General features: G+C 49.3%; 2 protein-coding genes across 2 annotated transcripts in view; both read right to left on the bottom strand.

Moving 5' to 3' along the window:
* The window catches only part of EIF2B3 (eukaryotic translation initiation factor 2B subunit gamma), a 113836-nt gene extending 111402 nt beyond the window's left edge, over positions 1 to 2434 (bottom strand). Inside the window, exon 1 of the mRNA NM_001083474.1 lies at positions 2401 to 2434. The gene's annotated coding sequence lies outside the window, so the exon portion shown is untranslated. The remainder of the gene's footprint in view (positions 1 to 2400) is intronic.
* Positions 2435 to 13309: 10875 nt separating this feature from the next.
* Positions 13310 to 21277, bottom strand: HECTD3 (HECT domain E3 ubiquitin protein ligase 3). The gene is given in 21 exon segments (NM_001098961.1): positions 13310 to 13922; positions 14082 to 14153; positions 14294 to 14375; positions 14497 to 14571; positions 14654 to 14783; positions 15030 to 15236; positions 16175 to 16264; positions 16373 to 16492; positions 16771 to 16874; positions 17035 to 17099; positions 17279 to 17331; positions 17484 to 17666; positions 18308 to 18389; positions 18592 to 18757; positions 19201 to 19283; positions 19427 to 19540; positions 19626 to 19741; positions 19987 to 20122; positions 20202 to 20294; positions 20526 to 20686; positions 20838 to 21277. Coding segments are annotated over 21 exon segments (2586 nt in total). The 5' UTR covers positions 21207 to 21277; the 3' UTR covers positions 13310 to 13837.
* Between the last annotated feature and the right edge of the window lie 606 nt (positions 21278 to 21883).

The following is a 21883-nucleotide window of genomic DNA, read 5'->3' as shown; positions in this document are numbered from 1 at the left end:
AAAGTGATGCTTGAGCTGACTCTTAAAGGAGTAAGAGTTTACCAAGTTGGTTTCTGATATGTGAGTTTGTATTCCCTGAAAAAAATTTTAAAACTTCTGACTAGAATTAACAGCACAAAGACAAGCACATTAGATCTCTGAAAAGTATGAAATGACTTAAGATGCTTCTATTAATTCAGCCACCTGCTCCCATTTTTTCATTACCCCCAACTTGAAATATAACACTATAAACTCAAACGTAGGCTTGTATCTTAACCTAGGTTTGCAGAGCCCAATTACAGAAACAAACCAAGTTAATTTCTTTTTTTCAGACTCAAGGTGATAAATGAAACTGTTTGACATTCAAAAAAAAAATCTCTTTACAGCTGCTACCACATAAGAGAGGCACATTAAAAGCTCACAAATCCTTATTGATTTAAAATAGAAGTACTATTTGACTCACAACAAATGATGTAACCTTTTAAAAACAAAGTGAAATTCAATGCTCTGGAAACAAAAACGTATTTAACACCAAACTGGGAAATAATGTTGCTCCTTTATCATAATTTTGATCAGTCCTGGGCTCCTCACATCAGTATCTAAACTGCAACACACACACACCATACACCCCAGCACAAAGTAAAGGCTCTTACACAACATCCACAACGTAAAGATACGGTACTTTCAATTCCAGCAGGCACTGCCTCAGATTGGTATTTAACTTCAATCTGGCATTATATAAATCTCATAACATCTGATGTTACTATGAAAAGTATTAACACTGGATCCTTAAGAGTTAAAAGACCTGAGTTTGAGTTCTGGTTCTGTCACTCACAGGTGAGGTAATCAGGGGCCTGACATTTAAAACTCAGCATCCTCAGTTTCTAGAAAAGAGCCTGGTGGTTAAGTTCACAGGCCCTTTAACCAGACTGCCTGGATTTTAATTCTAGCTCTACCATGAATTAGCTGTATGATCCAGGGCAAGCTACATACCTTTCCCAAGCCTCCATTTTCTTAATTTTCTAAGGTAAGGATAATTAGTTTCTACTTCACAGAGTTGTTATAAATATTAAATAAGTTAACCCAAGTAAAGCACACAAAACAATGACAAGCATTATACAAGTTTTTGATAATAGACAGGTCATGGAAACTTTCTGTGCCAGCTGAACCATGCTGTTGCATAATTCTGGTCCCTGAATCGCTATTCTTGCTTCCTTAGTTGCCTTTCTCCTGTGTCCAGTATGTAATCACCAATTAAAGACTCAGTTGAAGAATCACCTTGTGTATAAAGACATTCTTATCCCTTCCCACCCTCTCAGAGAAGTAACTCTTTTCTCCTTAAAGGCTTCCATTCTACTATATACAGATCATCTCTACCTTTCAGGATTCACTGCCCATTTTAATTTTCATTATTTCTTGGCAAGTGTGGCATGTAGGATCTTACTCCCCTCTCCCTCAACCCACCCCCTAGGGATGGAGCCCACTGCCCCTGCATTGGAAGTGTGGAGTCTCAACCACTGTACTGCCAGGGAAGTCCATCTGCCTGTTTATTTAAATGTCTATTTCCTTTGAGTTCCTTGACTGTCATCGCTGTATTCCCAGTACCTGACATAATTCCTGTCAGATGCCAGGCATTCAGTCAGTACTTGTGGAATGAGCATCTGTGAACCTCACAACAACCCAGAGTATGCGTCAAGCTCAAACATGTGCAGAAGGGACATTAGAACCCAGATCACTAGGATCTGAGGTTCCTGCTCTCAACGAGGCTCTGGGTGATAATCATGAACATAACTGATAACAGGCAGCCTGACAAATGTCTCAATGTCACTGCCACGACTCTGAGCGATGGGAATCAAGGCAATAACTCGCTAGCCACTCAGGCTTTAGAGAGGGTGTTCTTGTCATCTTCAACCTGCCTCCGATACAGCCCTCACTGCCTTCTCCCTTTGTAAATTGATAAAAACCCCGAATCACAACTGATCTCTCAGCCAGACTTTATTGTATTGCTCTTTGTATTTGTATCTTGCACCTAAAACAACCAAAAACAGAATAAAAGAACGAAGGACTTTTAAGTGGAAAGGATCAGGCACTGTGCGCAGGGCGTCCGGTGCTCACTCGCTGTGACTTCCAGCAGATCCTCCCCTCCCTGAAACAATTTCCTCAACTTTTGCACAAGGTGGCTGGCTCGGATGCTCCCCGAGCTTCCTTTTAGTTCGGGCACTTGGCTCCGCGGCCAGGTCCGGGAGGCACTCGAGCTGGCGACTCGGGCTCTGCACCCCTGCCACCCCCTCGGGCCCTCCTCTGCAAGGCTTGAGGAGCCCGCCTCCCTCCGGTGAAGTGAGGCTCGGCGGCCTCCACCGCGCGGCTCCCCCCGCCAGCCCGCTCGTGCGCGGCCTGGCAGCGCAGAAGCCGCAGCTTTACCTCAGGTCCCCGCGCGCCGCCACGGTTCCCAGCGCTCCCCGCGCTCCCCACGCTGCCGCCGACTGACAGCCAAAAGGCGCAGGCGCACGATGGCCGGGCAGATCGATGGGACGCGCTGGGCAGGCCCGCAGAGAAGAAAACGAGCACCGAGTAATAGATGACGGCGGAGACGGGCGCCACTGGGAGGAGGGGAGGAGTAGACGAGGCGGGGCCGCCGGAGCCTTTTCATTCATTCACAAATTACCAACGCCCACGGAGCGTCCCTCACGTTGCAGGAGAACTAGTTCCAGTCTCTTCCTTCAGACAATTCTTCTAGGACCTGGTCCCTACTACCACTCTGCGGAAGGACAGCTTATTGGGAGCTGCGGTTTAGGGCTGGCCAGTGGAGAAATCACCAAGGATTGCCAAGGTTTTCTGTGACCAGTGAGATCTAATGTGGCCACTCAACGTTGGCTTTCTGAACCAGATTATTATGGTATGGAAAACATCCACCTTTAGCCATCAAAAGTTGGTCGGGAGTGTGGGATTCGGGAAGATCTCACGGTAATGGTGGGGAAAATCCCCTGGAGGAGGGCATAGCAACCCACTCCAGTATCCTTGTCTGGAAAACCCCTTGGACAGAGGAGCCTGGCGGTCTACAGTGCATAAGGTTGCCCAGAGTCAGACACTACTGAAGCGACTTAGCAGCACTGTGATGGTGATACTGAACAGTGGCTTGGAGAGAGTGAGTCAAATGAATATCTTGGGTAAGAGCCTTCCAAGAAGACTAGCCAGCAAGTGCAAAGGCCTTGGAGAGAGAAGGCAACTTCAGAGAACAACAAAGAAGCCAACAGAGCTGAAGAAAAGTGAGCTGGGGGAGAGTGGATGACGGCAGAGGAAGCCAGAGAGACAATGGGGGAGAAGGTAGAGAATTCAGATCCTGTGGGTCTTGTAGGCGTTGTGAGGATCTTGACTTGTGCAGAGCAGCAGCAATATAACAGGCTTTTAAAGGATCACTGTGGTTGCTGTTTTGATAAAGAATCTCTGCTTCCAGAGACCAGTTAAGAAGCTGCAACATCCGGATGGAGAACCCAAACAGCTGAGTCTAGACTCCAACAATTGTGAGATAACAATAAAATAATTCTTTTTTGTTTGTTTTGTTTTAAGCAGTACATTTTAAAGGAAGATTGTTAAGCTGCATTATCTGGTTTTGGGTGGGGGTTGTGTGGTTTCTGTTTTGTTGGCTGCGCCGCTGGGCTCAAGCGATCTTAGTTCCTCAACCAGGAATTGAACCCAAGCCTTGGCAGTGAAAGCATGGAGTCCTAACCACTGGACCACCAGGGAATTCCGTAAACTACATTGAATAACAGGAACAATGGTCGTTCTCTCTTTTGGAAGCTTCCTCTTTTTCTATCCATCTCTTTTTAATAATATTTCTTTCATTTAAAAAAATGTATTTGTTTTATTTTTGGCTGCATTGGATCTGTTGCTGTGCAAGGGCTTTCTCTGGTTGGGTGAGCGGAGCCACTCTTGCTTGTCGTGCACAGGCTTCTCGATGCCGTGGCTTCTCCTGTTGCAGAGCACAGGCTCTGAGGCACGAGGGCTTTAGCAGTTGTGGCACACAGGATTAGCTGCTCAGTGCCACATGGAGTCTTTCCCAGCCAGGGATCAAACCCATGTTCCCTGCATTGGCAGGTGGATTCTTAACCACTGGACCACCAGGGAAGTCCTCTATCCATCTGTTAAAACTTTAGTTACCTTAGCTCCCTGCCAGTTAGGAAGCGGAGTCTAACTTCTGCAATAAAAATAAAGGAATTTGACTTCATTCAACAATATTTATTGCATGCCTAATATGTGCCAACCAGTGTCTGGGATCCTAGATAGTGGGACTACAACAATCACCAAGACAGGACTTGTAATTTTTCCCTGACTTTCAGCCAGAAGAGTAGGAGCTCAGCCTAGAATGTACTGAAAAAAAAAAAAAAGTCCTGTGGCTACATCCATAAAACTAGCCTATCTGTGCCCTGCCTCTCTTTCACTTAGAATGCTGGTGATGAGTTATTGGAAAATTACTTAGCTCTAAACACTGAGTTGGTAAAGGGAGCCATGGAGTGATTGCTTTGGCCACAGGAGACCTGAAACTTGATTACCATTTCCTTCTGCAGCAAGATTATTTCTCTCTTTGGTATTAGCTCAAGCAAGCAGAAGCCTTGGGAATTACAGCATGGTTTTGAGGTGAGAACTAGTTATGAAGTAAGAACAGCATTCAACCTCATATCTGGCATCCATTTTAAATGCTCATGTTTAAATTAGCAAATGTTTTCAGGGAACTGGAGGACTTTCTCCTCTAGTTGAAGAAAGTAGTTGAAGGATTACTTCAATTTAAACTCACTTTAAATCATTCCCTTGGAGCAGTATGTTTTGGTTTCTGGACTCTCCACAGTCTTAAAAATTACCGGAAGCTTCAAAGAGGTTTTGTTTGTATAGGTTGAATCTGTCGATACCAACCATATTAAAAATTCAAACTGAGAAATTTTAAAAACATTAATTCATAAAAATAGAAACAAAACCATTACATGGTAACAGTTACACTTTATTGAAAACAACTATGTTTTCAAAAGAAAAAATTTAGTGAGAAGAATGCAATGGTTTCATCTTTCTTTTGCAAACCTCATTAATGTCTGGCTTAATGGAAAACAGCTGAATTTTCCCATCATTTGTGATATACGGTTTGGGGTGATGAAAACCTGATCTCACACAGATACATAGTCGGAAAAAAGAAAGAGATTTTAATAGTCTTTGTCAAATAATTGTGAGTATTCTTCAGTACTACACACTAAACTAAGGAAATGGTAGTTTGTTAACGATTAGTTGTGATATAGAATCATTTGTATCAATGAACATTTTGTACTGTTATAATACTTGCATTTTGAATAGGCATTTTACCCATGCATGATTTTGCAACTTGATGCATTGCTCATTTGTAAAATACTGATTCACTAAATTATGCAGATCTTCCCAATGTTGACTCATTATACAATATTTTTTAAATCACGCTTGTTAATACCACCACCAATCATTAGAAGAGTCCTTAATGGAGACTTCTGTGGTGGTACAGTGGATAAGAACCTGCCTGCCAGTGCAGGGGGCAGGGGTTTGATCCCTGGTCCAGGAAGATTCCACATGCCATGGAGCAACTAGGCCCGTGCTCCACAGCTGCTGAAGCCTGTGTGTCTGGAGCCTGTGCTCTGCAACAAGAGAAGCCACCACGATGAGAAGCCCGTGTACCACAATGAAGAATAGCCCTCAGTCTGCAACTAGAGAAAGCCTGTGTGCAGCAGTGAAGACCCAGAACAGCCAGTAAATAAATAGATAGACAGATAAAGTCCTTAAGAATGCTGGCAAGCTTGGGACAAGTTTCCCAAACTTCTTCTTTTCTCTTGAAAGCTCAGATATCATCGTTGTTAGTGGTTTTCCTTGAAATGACAGGCTTACTTCACTCATCTTGATAAAGTGTGTCCAGTTTGTCAGTTGTTCTTTCAAGAAAATACAGTGTTCTGTGAAAAAAGCAGGAGTTCACAAACGAAACAATGGCGCGAGTTTTCTGGAGACAGTCATCATACTTATTTCGTATGCACAGAAGTGTTACACGTGTACTTCCATTTCATCACATAGAGTATTAAAAAGACGTGTGCTCAAGGACAAAGATTTAATAAAATTATTTTATTGCCTCATCAAAGACATTCTTAAGTAGAACTGCCTTTGTTTTATTATTTTTTAGTTTTTTTATGGTAAGCCTGTGGCAGTGAAGAATACAGTGACTTAATACAGTTTGGCATCACTGCTCTGACTGATGCTAAAGCACCAGCTGTTTTATCCAGCATTGCTTTTGCATGATCAGTGCAAATATCAGTACAGTGAAGGAGGCAGAGTTTCAGTATTATTATGAAAGTAATATTAACTCAACAGACCCCCTGAAAGGGTCTGGGGATGCTGAGGTCCACGGAGCATGTTTTAAGAACGGCTGCCTTGTGGACTTCTTGCTGGCTCCCACTGCTTCTGCTTCTTACATTATGGCACTCACCACAAAGGACTGTCATTCTCCTTTTTCAGGTTTTCTATATCACACTGGGAACCCCCTGAGGACAAAGACTGTATCTTATTTGCTAAAAAGACTTTATATCTGCAGAGAGAGGTCTTTGCAGATCTTAGAATCTGGGACATGCTAAGTAAATAATAATTGGGTGAATTAGAAATTTCTCATAAATTTTCCCTTGTCATCCCATTTGGTAGTACCAAAACTGGGCTGAGGGCCTGGATCACTGACAACACCTCTTCTTCTAAACATTTCTTTTCACTAAGTTAATTATTAGCCCTCATGCCTAGCCTCACTCTTATTATTTACTTTTCATTTACTTTTAATTATTAATCACATGGGAAGTATTTAATAAATGATTATTGAATGCACTATTCCCTAAAATGTTTGTTTCTTTCCTGTTCACATTTCTTCCCCCAAAGGATGTTTATGTGTATGTGTCTGTATGTGGTAGGGAAATAGTTTAAGAAGGTCAAGCTCTAAGTTCGCTTTGAACTGTGGGAGACAAAAGAAACTTTTCAAAAGTTGGACCTTGGCTCAGAAATAGTCTTCCCACAGTCTGCAAGAAATCTCTCTTTGGGAATTTACTGGCCATATCACAATATTCATCTACTCCATCTGGCTGAGGACATGTCCCTGGGACAGGGAATTATTATTTTTAGAGTGCTGAGTGAAGGATAAAAATGGAAAGAGAAACTCTACTTTGGCAACCAATTTCAGGTCCTAAAATATTTGTGCTTTATTTTTGTAAATAAGCCCAGCAGTTTCCTAATAGATTCATGATAAGTTAGAGAGCAAATGATGCTACAGTGTTTATATAGAGCTTGGAAAGAACCTTCATTAATTAGGAATTCAGTATTTCCTTTCAAGCACATAGAATTTTCATTGTTGGTGGTTTTGAAGGTCAGAATCTGGATATTTATGCTCTAAACTGATCACTTTAAAAATAAGTGATTTCATCAATTTTTAATTTTCTTCCTTTACTGGAAAAACCTTCAGATATCTGATTTTCCTTGTTTTTAAATTGCAAAGTACAGTTTATGGGCCACAGTTCATTTATTTAACAGCTATTTGTTGAATGACTACTATGTGCCGAGAATAGTTTTGGGCTCCTAGGCTATATTAGTGAACAAAAAAGGATCCAGCCTTCATCCTAGCCAGGAGAGGCAGCATAAATAAAAAAGAAGTTTAAATAATAAATCAGTAAACAGTGCCATATATTAAAAAGTGATAAGTACTTTGGGAAAATGAAAAAAGTTAAGTAGGGAGGAGGGACAGGGAGAGGGAGAACACCATATTGACAGCATAAAGTTTTAGCATTTTACAAAAATTACTGAAATTTGGGAACTGTGTCTCATTTAAATCTGTCCACAACTTTCTATCTAATAAATTTAGAAATAAATACAAAAGGAACAGGCAACATCAGTAGAAATGGTGGAATAAATTCCTCCAAGAATTCTCTCCTCCATAAAAGGAGAGGAGAACAATATAAAAAATTGTCAGAATCAACTTGGATAATGATGGATGTGCATCATGAGAAAACAATCACGTCACTTAAAAATTTTTTTAAATATAGGTAGACAATGTATTGTTAATTAAAATTTTAAAATAAAATATGTATTTATGTGGCTACATTGGGCAGCACATGGGATCTTTAGTTGCATCATGCAAAACTGTAATGGCAGCTTGTGGGAGCTAGTTCCCTGACCAGAGATCAAACCTGGGCTCCTGCATCAGGAGCATGGAGTCTCAGCCACTGGACCACCAGGGAAGTCCTCATGTCACTTTTTAAAGTCTGTTGGTGATTAGTCACTGCATATCTCTTATTCAGTTCATTCACAGACAGCAAAGACTGTAATTGTGTTAATTTCTTGTCTCCCAGTGATAAACCCATGTGACATTAAAAAAAAAGGATAATTGAGAATTGGCCAACAAAATGAAAGTGTAGCTAATAAATGAGAAGTGATAATGGCAGAAGTGAAATTCAAAAGGTCTGTAGTTGTGGTACATGAACTCTTGGTAGCATGTGCCAACGATGTAGTTCCCTGACCAGGGATTGAACCCAGGCCCCCTGCATTAGGAGCACGGAGTCTTAGCCACCGGACCACCGTTGTGTGTGTGCTTAGTCACTCAGTCATATCTGACTCTTTGCAATGCTAGGTACTGTAGCCCACTAGGCTCCCCTGTCCGTAGAATTTTCCAGGCAAGGATATTGCAGTGGGTTGCCTTTTCCTTTTCCAGGTGACCTTCCCCACCCAGGGATTAAACCCACATCTCCTGAGTCTCATGCATTGCTGGCAGGTTCTTTACCCAATGCGCCACCTGAGAAGGTTTGAACCACCAGGGAAGTACTTAATTCATAAAAATTGTAAAGTTTGTATATTAGAAAAGAACATATATGAAATTAAATGGCAAAGTACAGGCTGAGAAGACATATTTATAACACCTGACATAACAAAGCGGTTAGTATTCAGGACACAGCGCCTTAGTTACCATGTCAGCAGGCTTTGGAGCTGGCAGACCGTCATCCAAATCCTAACTTCGTTACTTACTACCTACCCTGGGCAAGTTAATTAATCTTTGCTTGAGTTTCCCAGATGGCTCAGTGGTAAAGAGTCTGCCTAACGATGTAGGAGATGTGGGTTCAATCCCTGGGTCAGGGGGATCCCCTGGAGGAAGAAATGACAACCCATTCCAGTATTCTTGCCTGAAAAGTCCCATGGACAGAGAAGCCTGGTGAGCCACAGTCCATGGGCTTGCGGAGTCAGACACACATGAGCATGCAGGCCAGGTTTCTCATCTGGAGATGAGAGAATAATAGTGCTTACTTCACAGAGTTGTTGAGACGATAAAACAAGATAATGCATGAACAGCACTTAGCACACAGCCTAGCTGTGCTTGTTATTTTAGTACTACACAAAGATTGTTACAAATCAATAAGAAAAGAATAATGAATCTAAAGAATAGAAAAATGGGTGAAAATAAAGAGCAGTTCCTAAAGAAGAAAAATAATTGCTCAATGCTGTAAATAACCAAAGCAGTGCAAATTAAAATAACAATCGTACAATTTTTCTGTGTGTTAAATTCAATGCCCAGAGTTGGTAAGAGTTTAGGAAATAGACACTAATGCGAGTGAAAATTGATACATCCTTCCTAGAGGGCAATTCAGCAGTTTGATGAAGCAATTTTAGGAAGTTATTCTAAGAAAATAAATAGGTATGCAAGGATATATGCATGAGGATGTTTATTATAACATTTATAGTTTTTAATACAGAAAATTTGTAAACAACCTTAATGTCCATCTGTTGAGGGTTTGAAATGAATACAAGTTATGAAATGCCTTATAATGTAATACAATGCAGCCAATAAAAATAATGGTGAAAATGAGTATCACCCTTGTTCCAGCGACCATTATTTCCTGCTTGGATTCCTCCTTGCCTGTAGTCTCTCCCTCTCAATTCATTCTCTACGGGGCTGCCAAAAGCAATCTAATCATGTCACTCCTTTGCTGAACCCTCTCATGGCTGCTCAACGTAAAACCCTCTAAAAGCCTCCGAGGCGAGTCTCATCTCTTTCTTCCCTTCACACTCCAGTAACACAGGACTCAACATGCTTCTCAGTTGGTTTTTGTACCGTTATTCTCCCTAAGGATTTAGTACTTCTCTGAGCTGTTTTTTTTTTTTTTTTTTTTTAATTCTTTGGTATCCCGATTTCCTATTCTTTTTAAAAAAATTATGTATTATTTTTGGCAGCACTTGGTCTTGGTTGCAGTGCATGGCCTCTTCTTTGCTGTGTGGGCCTTCTCTAGTTGCTGCTCAGGCTTAGTTGCTTTGGGGCATGCGGGATCCTCATTCCCGGACCAGGGTTCCAATTCCTGTCTCCTGTATTGACAGGCAGATTCTCAAGCACTGGACCACCAGGGAAGTCCCCGCTGAGCCACTTTAGTTAGAATCATCTGATTCTGTCTTCTAATGAAATCCATCACTTCTTCTCTGGAGCTCTTACATGAATGTTATTAAATGTTGTTTATGTGTGCGTACTCAGTCGTGTCCAACTCCTTGCTACTCCATGGACTGTAACCCGCCAGGCTCCTCTGTCCATGGAATTTCCCAGGCAAGAATCCTGGAGAGGGCTGCCATTTCCTCCTCCAGGGCATCTTCCCCACCCACGGTTCCAACCCAGTCTCTTGCAAGGGCAGGCGAATTCTTTACCACTAGCGCCACCTGGGAAGCCTGTTATTTATGCGATTATCTGTTTAATAAATGTCTCTTTGGGCTTGCCAGGAGGTGCTAATGGTAGAGTCCTCCTCCCAATCCAGGAGACACAGGTGAGGCAGGTTCCATCCCTGGGTGGGGAAGGTCCCCTGGAGGAGGGCATGGCAACCCACTCCAGTATCCTTGCCTGAAAAATCCCATGGACAGAGGAGCCTACCTGGTTACAGTCCATGGGATTGCAAAAAATGTAGGACATGACTGACTGAGCACTGGCCACACCCTTAAAGGTAAAATCCCAAGATGACAAAAATGATCTGTGTAACCATTTCACCCATTGTAGCCAGCGTGACTCCTGACATAGCTGCTCCAAGTATTCACTGAATGAATAAATGAATGAATGAAAAGCAAGTTACAAAACACACAATGTGGGTCCAATTTGGTAAAAGACAGATCAAAGACTTATGTGGCAGGTACTTGCTCAGACGTGTCTGATTCTCTTAGGTCCCATGTCTGTAGCTCTCCAGGCTCTCCTGTCCATAGGATTTCCCAGGCAAGAATACTGGAGTGGGTTGCCATTTCCTCCTTCAGGGCATCTTGACAACCCAGGGATCCAACCCGCGTAACCTGCATCTCCTGCATTAGCAGGCAGATCCTTTACCGCGGAGTCCCCTGGGAAGCCGTTTGGATTCTTGACCACTGAACTACCTGGAAAGCCCTTCGTGTGGCCACTACCAGAAACAGACTACCTCCGGCAGGCTCGTGCTGGCCAGGCCTTTCCCTGAAGAGCAGAGAAGGGGAAGGAGAGAATCCCCGGGTGGAGGGACGAGGCGGGGGGAACTTGCCGGGAAGCGCGGAGTTGGGCGGGAGTAGCTGCCTCTCCGGCTCCAGCGCCTCCGGCAGAAAGAGACTGCAGGAGGAGGGGGGCCGGTCTCCTGCGGACCACCCAAGGCGTAGGGGTCGGGAAGCCGCTGGGCCAGGCAGGCTCACCTGGAGCATCAGATTCCAAATTACAGAGTGGTGGTCTTGAGGATGCACACACCCCGGAATGCGGAGCGGATCTCATCTCAGAGCCCAGGTGGAGTTTTGCCGCAGGGCGGCGTCCGGGCGCGCCCTAGAGGGCGTCGTGGGGAAGCGGTGGGAGAGCGCGACTTCTCTGGGGACCGTGCTTGAGGAGGACGGCCCCCTGTGGGGACTGCATCCACCTGGAGGGATCTCTCGGAGTGTGTGTGTGGGGGGTACTTGTTCTGAGATTGCACCTTAGCTGTGTGGTTCCTGGAGGCAGCGTGGGGGTGGGTAGCCACGCTGCTGCCTCTTCTGTCACTTCCTGACTTGGGTGTTTTATCTGCCATTGCAAGCTCTGTCCTCTAGGATGTCAGATTCTTCTGCCCACTTGATTCCCGAAGGCGCACTCCCACCCTCCACATCACCACACCCATCCCAGAAGACACCAGGCCTGCTTTATTCCTGCTTCTGGGCGGAGGACTCCTTATTTCCCCTCTCAGCTCCAGATTTCATGTTTGCACTGAGAAGCCCTACCACTCCCACTTGACACATGTCTCCTTGGCTCCTGGCAGGACCCCTAAGTCCTGGAACAGGCTTCTTTAACATCCCTCAGGAGCCCAATAAACATACTCTGAAGGAATGAATTCATCCATTTACTCAACTTTTCCATGTGCAAGAGCTTCTTGGATGGAGTGTCATGGAAGCTCTTAAGGGAGAAAAGGCTGGGGCAGGACATGCATAAAACCTATGAGGAGGTTTAAAGCCTAGGTTTTGTTTTAAAGTTGGGTAAAGAGGAGCTCGGAGAAGGCAATGGCAACCCATTCCAGTACTCTTGCCTGGAAAATCCCATGGATGGAGGAGCCTGGTAGGCTGTAGTCCATGGGGTCGCTAGGAGTGGGACACGACTGAGCGACTTCACTTTCACGCATTGGGGAAGGAAATGGCAACCCACTCCAGTGTTCTTGCCTGAAGAATCCCAGGGACAGGGGAGCCTGGTGGGCTGCCATCTCTGGGGTCGCACAGAGTCGGACACGACTGAAGCGACTTAGCAGCAGCAGCAAAGAGAAGCCATTGAAGATTTCAGAGAGGACATATCTGGCCTTAACCTGGGCAAGGTCTTGGAGGGCAAGACAGCAGACAGGGAGCCAGGTGTTGAAGTGATGAATAGGGGGTAGCAGCAGTAGTAGTGAAGGTGATGGCACCCCACTCCAACACTCTTGCCTGGAGAATCCAACGGACGGAGGAGCCTGGTGGGCTGCAGTCCATGGGGTTGCTAAGAGTCGGACACGACTGAGCGACTTCGCTTTGACTTTTCACTTTCATGCATTGGAGAAGGAAATGGCAACCCAGTCCAGTGTTCTAGCCTGGAGAATCCCAGGGACAGGGGAGCCTGGTGGGCTGCCGTCTATGCGGTCACACAGAGTCGGACGTGACTGAAGCGACTTAGCAGCAGCAGCAGCAGCAGCAGTGGTAGTAGAGGTTTAATGTTGAGTAGCTATATATTCTGAGTCAGGGACAGTGGTGGCACTTTGTCAGTTGGTACCGAGTTGGAGAAAGAAAGCTGGAGCTCACACTTTGGGGACGGAGGGAGAGGAGGAAAAGACCAGTATGTGAGGAAGAGGGTGTTCAGTTGTTGCTTTATTCTTGGTTCAGGTGACCAAGGAGGATGGCCATCACTCCCTATCCATCCCTGGAGACTTGTTGGGGGAAGAGCCTCCATCCCCCCACCCCGCCCCCACAAATTTTTAGTTCTGGCTGAAACCAGAGAAAAATATGGAGGAAAAAAAAAAAGGAGTTGAAAACTGAAACAAAGTCCATGAGGTGGGGAGCTAGAAGAAGGCTCCCTTCAAGTAGCTCAGGCCTGGCAGCTTGTGCTGGGCTTGTGGAAGATTCCTCTCACAAGAGGTGAAATAGCTCTGGAAGCAAACCCAAGCACGTGTAGGGCTTGAGGGTCTGTGGGGCTGGGCCATCAGTGTCAACCTGCTGTTCCCACTTCAACCGCACCCAGGGGTGCAGCGCACTGGCGTTTTCTCTCAGACTTCGAGGGTCCAGGGAAGCTGTCTCTGCCCTGGGTGCTCAGGGGGAGACCCCACGGGACCAGTGCAGGTGCAGTCCTGCAGGCCCAAGACTGCCCCCTGGCGCCGACTCACTCCTCCCAAGGGCTCATGTCGGTGTCAATGGCCACACAGTTGTAGGCAGCATATCGGAGCTTCTCCTCACACACCTTGGCGCTGTGGGGGGCAGGGAGTTGTTCAGCACCAGATGTAGAGGCCCCTCCATCATGACCAGGGGCTCTGGGACTCCAATTTGTACCTTGAAGCCCTCCTCCACCCTAGGATGTCACATTTCCCACAAGTCCCACTCCCCAGGCTGGAACTTAGGGAACCCACCTGGCATAGTGCGGCAGGAAGAGGGTGCTGGAGCAGGTGGAAGACTCGGGCAGCGCGTCTGTGGTCTCATAGCTGGGAGTGTGGAAGGACCAGAGATGAGGAAAATTGGAGGGGCACAGGGCAGCGTCTGACAGGGGAATGTGTGTGTGGCGGAGGGCAAAGGCCAGCCACAGGCTCTTCCGACTAGACCTCCCCTCCCCATCGGCTCTCACCCCAGCTTGTCTGGGTAGATGTAGATCCGTGCCGGCAGACGGCTGCGGCCGGTGACAAAGCGCAGGAAGCGGCTCCGGTCCTCTGACAGAGGAGAAGGAAATCAGTGCCCATGTGCTGGTGGAGGAAACTCGACCACCTCCCCCATCTCTGTATCCCAGGAGTGGAGTCTGAACCCAGGCAGTCCTCTGCCCTCTCCACTGACCATTGGTGAAGTTGTTCAGTGCCTCCCAGAAGTACTGCACCCGGGTGTCAGATGGCTCGAAGTCCTCAAACCGGGCTGGTGGGACAAAACCACACAGAATTCATTCTTAGGTCCTTAAGCCCCACCCCGGGACTGTGCTGCCCGGCCCCACACTCACTGAGCTTGCGCAGGGCATCCACAGTGACCTCTGGGTCCCCGCACACCTTCTTCTCCAATTCTTGCCACGTCAGCAAGTCCAGCACAGCCTGCGGCACCACCTTCAGCAGACCTGCCTGCATGGCTGCCACCTGGGGAGAGGGGAGAAGGCCTGGCTGGAGAACAAGGCACAACTCCCAGCTCTGGGTGTGGTGGGGACACCTGGCCTCCACTCACGGAGATAAAGTACCTCTGTGCCCCACAGATCAGCAAGAATATGGGGCAGAGGGGTGGTGGGGGCCAGAGCTCTTGGGCTGGGTTCTGGTGGCCCCTCGGGCTGGGCTCTGGCTCCTGGGAGCTGTCCACAGCTCTCTGTTCCACTGGCCTCTGGGTAGTACCTGCTCCTTGCTCTCTTCTAGCCGTGCCTTCTGCACCAGTTGGATGAAACGGGAACGGTCCTCATATCCCACCACGATGCCTGAACCCCCAGGGATCAGCTCCACCACCTGCTGGTCACTCAGCACAGTGGTGAATGTTAGCTCCTTCCCAAATTTGAACTCAAATGTCTCCTTGTCCATTCCTTCCATCACTTCCAAGAGCTTCACCTGGGGGTTGAAGAGAGGCAGGAAGGTCAGCTTTTCATTGTGGAGATAGTCTTTTGTTTTTTCTCAAGAAGCTCACAGGAAAGCAGGGGAGGCAGCCAGGCAAGGCAGTTGTTATGCAGGCAATGAGGGCAGTGAGGGGGTTAGTAGATGGGCTGTGAAGCCCAGCATCAAGATGATGCCTAACCAGCCACGGAGATCAGGGAAGGTGTCCTGGGGGAAGTGGCATCTAAGCTGAGACCCAAATGATTGGCTGGGAATTGGCTGGGCCACCAGGAAGTCAGGAGAGAGAACATCTTAAAAAAAGGTGGAAAGAGCAAAAGGCCTGAGGAACCTAACTGGGCAAGTGTCCAGAGATACAGGAGTCATGTAAGGCCTTTTCAGACTCTGCATTTTATCCTAAGCCCAGGGTGGACCACTGAAGGGATTATGGAGATAAGATGGGTAAGAAGGGAGACATGGTCACTAGATCTGCAATCAGTGGCTGGATCAGGAAGGAAGGTGACTAAACCCGAGGGATAGAAGTGAGATGGGAGAGGTGGGGAGATTCCAAAGGCAGATGTGACAGAATGTGGGAGGTGAGGGAGAAAGAAGAGTGAAGAATGACCCTGAGGGGCTTGGCAAGGGGAGGGGTGGGTGGTGGTGCCACTGTGAGACAGGGAGTCCTAGAGGGAGAGGATGAAGAGTGTGCTGAGCCCGAGGTACCATCTTGGGAGAGAAATCCAGCAGGTAAATGCATATATAGCCCTCGGCTTAGCAGAGAGGCTGGGTCCAGAGGTAATTAATCCTTTCAGGGTCACCGGAACAGTGACAGGAATTGAAGCTATGGGAGTACATGGGTGGGAAAGGGGAAACGTGTGGTACAAGAAGGTTCAGGACAGCCTAGGGGTGCGACAAGCTTGAGAGCTGGGCAGAGAAACCCGGTCCAGGCCCTAACTCACCAGCACAGAGTCCACAGCTGGGAAGTCCTTGCTCCAGCTCACCTCCTCACCAGACAGCTGCTTCCACACGAAACCCGGTAGAGCCAGGACCTGTGGGACAAACACTGCTGTCTTCGTGCCCCGAACTGCCCGGGTTTGGCTGGCTCTTCTTTCCAAGAGCCAGGACTAAGCTGGTGGGGTGCAGATTAGGCTACTCACCAGGAACTCCTTACCCCGAAGGGCAGCCCCCATCAGCTGTCCGATCCACTCATACTTGGCAAAGTCCCGGCAGGAGGGGTTGGGCACATACATGTCCCGGGCCTCGCCTGTGCCATTGCCCTGCCCCCGAGACAGAGCTGTCAGCATGGCCTGTGATGGACCCTCCTGTGTTACCCCAGATGCCTCAACGACTTCCCTGAACACCTTCCCTGCCTGAACACCTTCCACGGAGGGGCCCTGAAGGAACCCTCTGAACATACAATGACTCCATCCTTCTGCCTAGAAGCTGCCCCGGGCAGTTCAGTCTCTCCCTGTTCCTTCTCCGGCTTAGTCTGGGGCCTGGGAGGTTTGCAGAGACAGAACAGCAGAAACAACTTGGGAGGTAGAGGGGGGCTTACCTGGTTGGCCGTCCGTACAAAGAAGGGCAGAGGCACAGGGGTATCCGCCGAGCTAGGGCACAGTTCTTCTGACATGTCTGCCAAGCTGTCCCGGAAACCACCTCCTAAAAGGACAGACAGATGCTCTCAGCTGAGGTACACAAGAGCCCCAGCCCCCATGATGGGGTGAGAAGCAAGCCCCCTATCTAGCTTAGCTGGTCACCCCAGATACCCCAACCACTCTCAATATGGCAGGACTCGTGCTACTGGCCCTCAAGGCCTCACCTTGGTCAATGATGCCTTCTGCAATGAATTTACACTCCCACCACTGGTCATAGCGCATGGGCCACCTGTAAGGAGGGGTAAGTCTCTATCATTACACCAGGCTAGGGCTCGGGATGACCCACCAGCCCAGGGTCCACCCAGGAGTAAGGGCTACAGAGGGGTAATGCTGAGGGGTCCAGAGGCAGTGTGTGGGTGGAATGCGTCCATGTGTGCCCTGAGCAGGTCCCCTGCCCCCAAGCCATACCTGTAGTCCAGGGGCTTTTCATACTTGTCAGAGGGCTTGAGGCCTTCGTAAACCTGGGGCCAGGGAGAAGGGGAGGGAGTTGTGGGAACGTCCGGCCCCACTCTTGCCCAAAGACCTTGCTCAGGTCCCTCCTGGCCCAGTGCCCCCTAGTCCCCCTGCTGACCCGCCCTTGCTCTGACCCCAGGTGACACCCAGGTGACCAGACCTGGGTGAAGACAGCGTTCTTGCAGGCGGGATCCCGTAAGGGGCAGGCACGGTGTTCCATGGCGAGGCGCCGGTTGATGTACAGACGTGGCATGAAGCTGGGCTTGCTGCTCTCTGAGTCACGTAGGCACTGGGCCACCAGGCCTGGCCGCTGGCGTGACAGCAGCAGGAACTGCTTCACTTGCTGGTGGGGAGAGGTGGCCAGAGCGGGGCCGGCAGGCAGTCAGCCTCCGTCCAGGCCCTGGAACATTTCTCTGTTCCAAGCCCACGGGGCCAGTTCAAGCCTACTCTATCCCTGGTCCTTGCTTTCAGTCTCTTCCTTAGTCCAGCCACCAGGGGAAGCTTTCTAAAACCCAGTTTTGTCGTTACCTTACATAAAAACCCAACTTTGTCGTTAGCTTACATAAAAACTTCCCAATGGCTCCACTGACCAGGAACAAAGTCTGGCCCCGGTGCCCTTGGCTACCAGGGCCAGCCTCCTGCCCACCTCTTCCTGCCTCATCCCATGTCACACTCACATCTATTGCTATGCTTCTCTCAAGTCATCCTGAGCAGCTAGGAACTCCCAGTGGGCACCTTTCATATAACCTGCCCTGTCCATGCTGTCACCTCTCCTCCCCAAGTTCTGTGTATTTCACATACTCTCTGGGAAATAGGACCCTAAACACTAAATTTTGACTATTTGTGTCTGGATTTCCTCCTATGTTCCCAGAGCCTAGCAAAAGTCTAGGCCTAGAGTAGATCTAAGAACTTTCTGATGAAGCGTGAAACACTGCAGAAAGGGGTGCCCACTGCCAAGACCAGCACTGAGTGAGTCAGGCTCACCTTAATCTCACTAAAGGTGCCCAGCGTGTGGTCCCAGGCCGGTACCAGGTGGTGCAGGACGCTGTCTAAGATCTTTATGAATCTGGTGAGGTTGGGTAAAGATAATTGCGGCTGAAGTCATAGATGCAAGACCCTCTCAGCACCCCCAACACACAGGGACAGGAGAAGGCAGGGCCCAGGGGCTCTCTGCCTCTTGAAGTGGAATAGCATTCGATATAAGATCAGAAAAAAGGTTCAGGATGGGGGGAGCGGGGAGGGACTAACTGGCCCAGGACCACAGCCACCTCTGCAGGAGAACAGCTCTGCGGTACAGTACTTCCGGATCAGTGCCTTCTAGGCGTGGGTATCGCACGAGATTGGTGGGCTGAAACAGGTCTGCATTTAGCCCTAATTCTCGCTGTCTAGAAGACTTGATCTTGACCCCTCGAAGACGCACATCAATCCCGTCATCTGGGGGAAGAGTCAGAGTGAGCTCACTTATGGCGCCTGCTGCCTCTTTGGCCCCGAGACCTGAGAATGGCTCCTTAATGCTCAGCTTTGTGTCACCCTTAGCCCCTAGAAACTTGGGACCTTTGGGATCCCCTTCTATCACCCGATTCTGATGATTATATTTTGTGCTAGTTCCTCCATCCACCACTATAATATGGGGATGCCTGAAGGTCCCAACTCCATTCCTCTTCCAGGTGAGCCCAAGCACTTCTATGGCTTTAAGGCAGGCCTATACCCAGCACCGTCCCCTTGGCTTGGGCCCCAAAGCTTCAGGTCTTGGCGTTAGTTCAGTTGTCACCTTTATCCCAACTCCAAGTCCATCTCCTTCACTCCATACTCACTGCCAGCTAACCCCCATCTACATGCTGGGGCTCCCTTTCCCTCCTTGTGGCCTTAAGCCCCACCTCGGCACTCGACGATGCGGATCTCGATGATTGGGAGGTGGACAGTCATGTCCTCCAGGACACAGACGTCCCCGATCAGGGTCCTGAGGGGATGAATATGAGGAACTTTGGAAACCCCTTGTCTTCAGGAGTTGCTGGGGTCACAGCCCACCTTGTGCCTCCAAACTGGGCCAGATCCTGCTCCCAGGATCATGTCCCCCCTCCCAGCCCAGGTCAGTTCACTCACTCATCAATGCTCACGTCACTCAGCTTCTTCAGGTTGTCCCCTTCACCCCCATAGACCACCACCCGCTTAGGCATAAAGTTGTCATCTGTGGTATCCACCGTGAGTAGTAGTTTCCTGAGGGTTAAGAGGGTGCACATGTGTCTTTACACACTCACAGGTACGTGGCTCACCCACCCTGTTGTGCTCAGAGCCCACTCACTTGACAATGGTGCCCTTTTTCATGGTCAGCCGTACCCAGTGCTGGCACTGGGACCCATCGCTCTCCCAGTAGGTGTCTGCATTGCTGTCTGTCAGGCAGGACACATTGAACTCCTCCTGGGGAGGGCAGAGAGGTGGATGGGCCAGGGAGCACAAGAGAGAAAGCACAGTGGAGCTGAGCTGGAAATCCATCTGGTAAGGGTGGAGGTGTCGAGGGATTCCTATAGGACTTCCAAGACTGGGGGGTGGACTGAGTCTGGCCTGTGGGGATTCAGGTTTGGCTGTGGCTTAGAGGTAAGAGTTCCGAATCTAGCAGGATGTTACTACATCTTGCTTGGGGTGGGAGGAGTCCCAGCACCCACCGTGTAGGAGGAAACGTCTATGCTCTCCACATACTGCTTCACGCTACCCAGGTTCTCATCCTCCTTGCCCAGGTGGTCGTACAAGAAGTGGATCAGGTCCTCGTCGCACTCGTAGGTCCACGTCGGGGGCACATAGCTAAGCGACCCCAAGTCCCTAATTAGGTCGGGCCCAGACCTGGAGCTCCTTCCTCCCCAGCCCATCCCAGCTTACTCACAGTAGCCTTTGTACAGCTTCAGTGTATGCCTCGGCCGGCTGAGGCCTTGATCCCAGGCGATGCGAGTATGTCAAGTCCACCACCTGTTCCCATCTGTGCGCACAGAATGGGGGACGGGATATGGAGACCTCAGAGGACGGCAGAAGACCCCGGAGCCTTCTCCAGCGCTCTGACTTTTCTAAACCATGCCTCCAGAAGCCCCACCCCAGCTCCCTTTAGGTCCCGCCCTTTTTTCTGTCAATCCTATCAGATCACTCCGCCCGGGCTGTGCCAGTCTAGGGCCTGGCAGTCGGCCAGCAAGCCCCACCCCTCCCAGCGCAGGACCTGAGCACCGGGCGGTAGTCCACTCCGAAGAGCTGCTGCTGCCGCTGGAGGTGGTCTGGAGTGTCGATGGGTACCAGGCGGGCCCCGCCCTCGGCCGGGCGGCACACCAGGAGCCAGCCTTCGTCCAGCCCGCAGTCGCCCAGGTGTTCCGCCAGCTGCTCCTGCCGGAACGCACAAGACGAGGACAGCCGTCAGGGAACTGCCAGCGGCCCGCCCTGCCCAGCCCAGGGCGAAGGGTACCGGACGCTAAGTCAGCTCGACATGGGGGAGGGGAACAGCCAGGGGCTTCCCTGGTCCCGGGGTCTTTTGCACCTTGGTCAGCTTCACCCAGAGCCCGTGGCCGTTGCACAGCTCTTCGCCTGTGGTGCGCACGCAGGCGCCGCGCCGCAGCTCGATGCTGTCGCGGGCCGCGCGGAGGGCCCCGGAGCCGGTGCCGGGGGCCGGGCCCGTGGCTCCCACACGCAGCCCCAGGCCTTCCGCCTCCCACACCGGCAGCAGCACGCGCGACGGTCCCGCCGGGTCCTTGTAAAGCTTGTAGAGCACCTCGCGGGGCACAAAAGCTAGCGCCGCCGGCAGCGGCCGCCCGGCCCGGAGGCTCTTCGCTGCCTCCGCCAGAAAGCGTACACGGCCCAGCAGCTGTCGCGGGGACTCTAGCGCCGCGCCCGGACCCGGGCCAGCCATGGCGGTGTGGCCCAGGGAAGCCCGGGGGCGATCCGGGCGGAGGAGCTTCGGCCGAACCAGCGGACAGAGCTTCCCACCACCTTCAGCCCCGCCCTCGACCAGCCTTCGCCGTAAGTTCTGGACTAAGCGCACCTCATGTGTCGCCGTATTGTCCTGTGTACTTGGATACTCAATCCTGTTGTCTATTTCAGTGTCTTCCAGACCCAAGTTCCGAAGTTTCTACCTGATCAATCTCCCCACTCCATTCCCATTGCTACTACCACTTACCCCCATTGCTACTACTCTCTTTTAAGCCACCATCCATCCTATCGAGCCCGAAACGCTATTCCTTCAACCTTCTGGAGCTTCCCTGCTCCCAGTGAGTCTCAGTACAACCAGCTGAATCTTTAAGAATCTGTTAGCTATCCTGTCAGGCTTCCCATCCTAGGAGCAGTGTGATTAAAATGTTTGGGAAAATGATCCCTCCCCAGCCTGGCTGCTGACAGGACTCTTGAGTCATTTAGACTTGCTCCTGGTGGTTACTCCTCAGGAGTAACTGGTGATCATTATCCAGTTTCTCAGGGCACTGGTGATCATTATCCAGTTTCTCCCAGTAATTATAAACCAAATGAGAGGAAAGGCCAATGTGGGAAGAGAGGAGGCAAAAACAAACAAACCACGTACAGAAGTTGTTCAGT

The sequence above is a fragment of the Bos taurus genome, chromosome 3, assembly GCF_002263795.3.
Source record: "Bos taurus isolate L1 Dominette 01449 registration number 42190680 breed Hereford chromosome 3, ARS-UCD2.0, whole genome shotgun sequence".
Taxonomy (NCBI): Eukaryota; Metazoa; Chordata; class Mammalia; order Artiodactyla; family Bovidae; genus Bos; species Bos taurus.
Note: the sequence above shows the minus strand (reverse complement) of the source record. Positions and strands in the feature narration are given on the sequence as shown.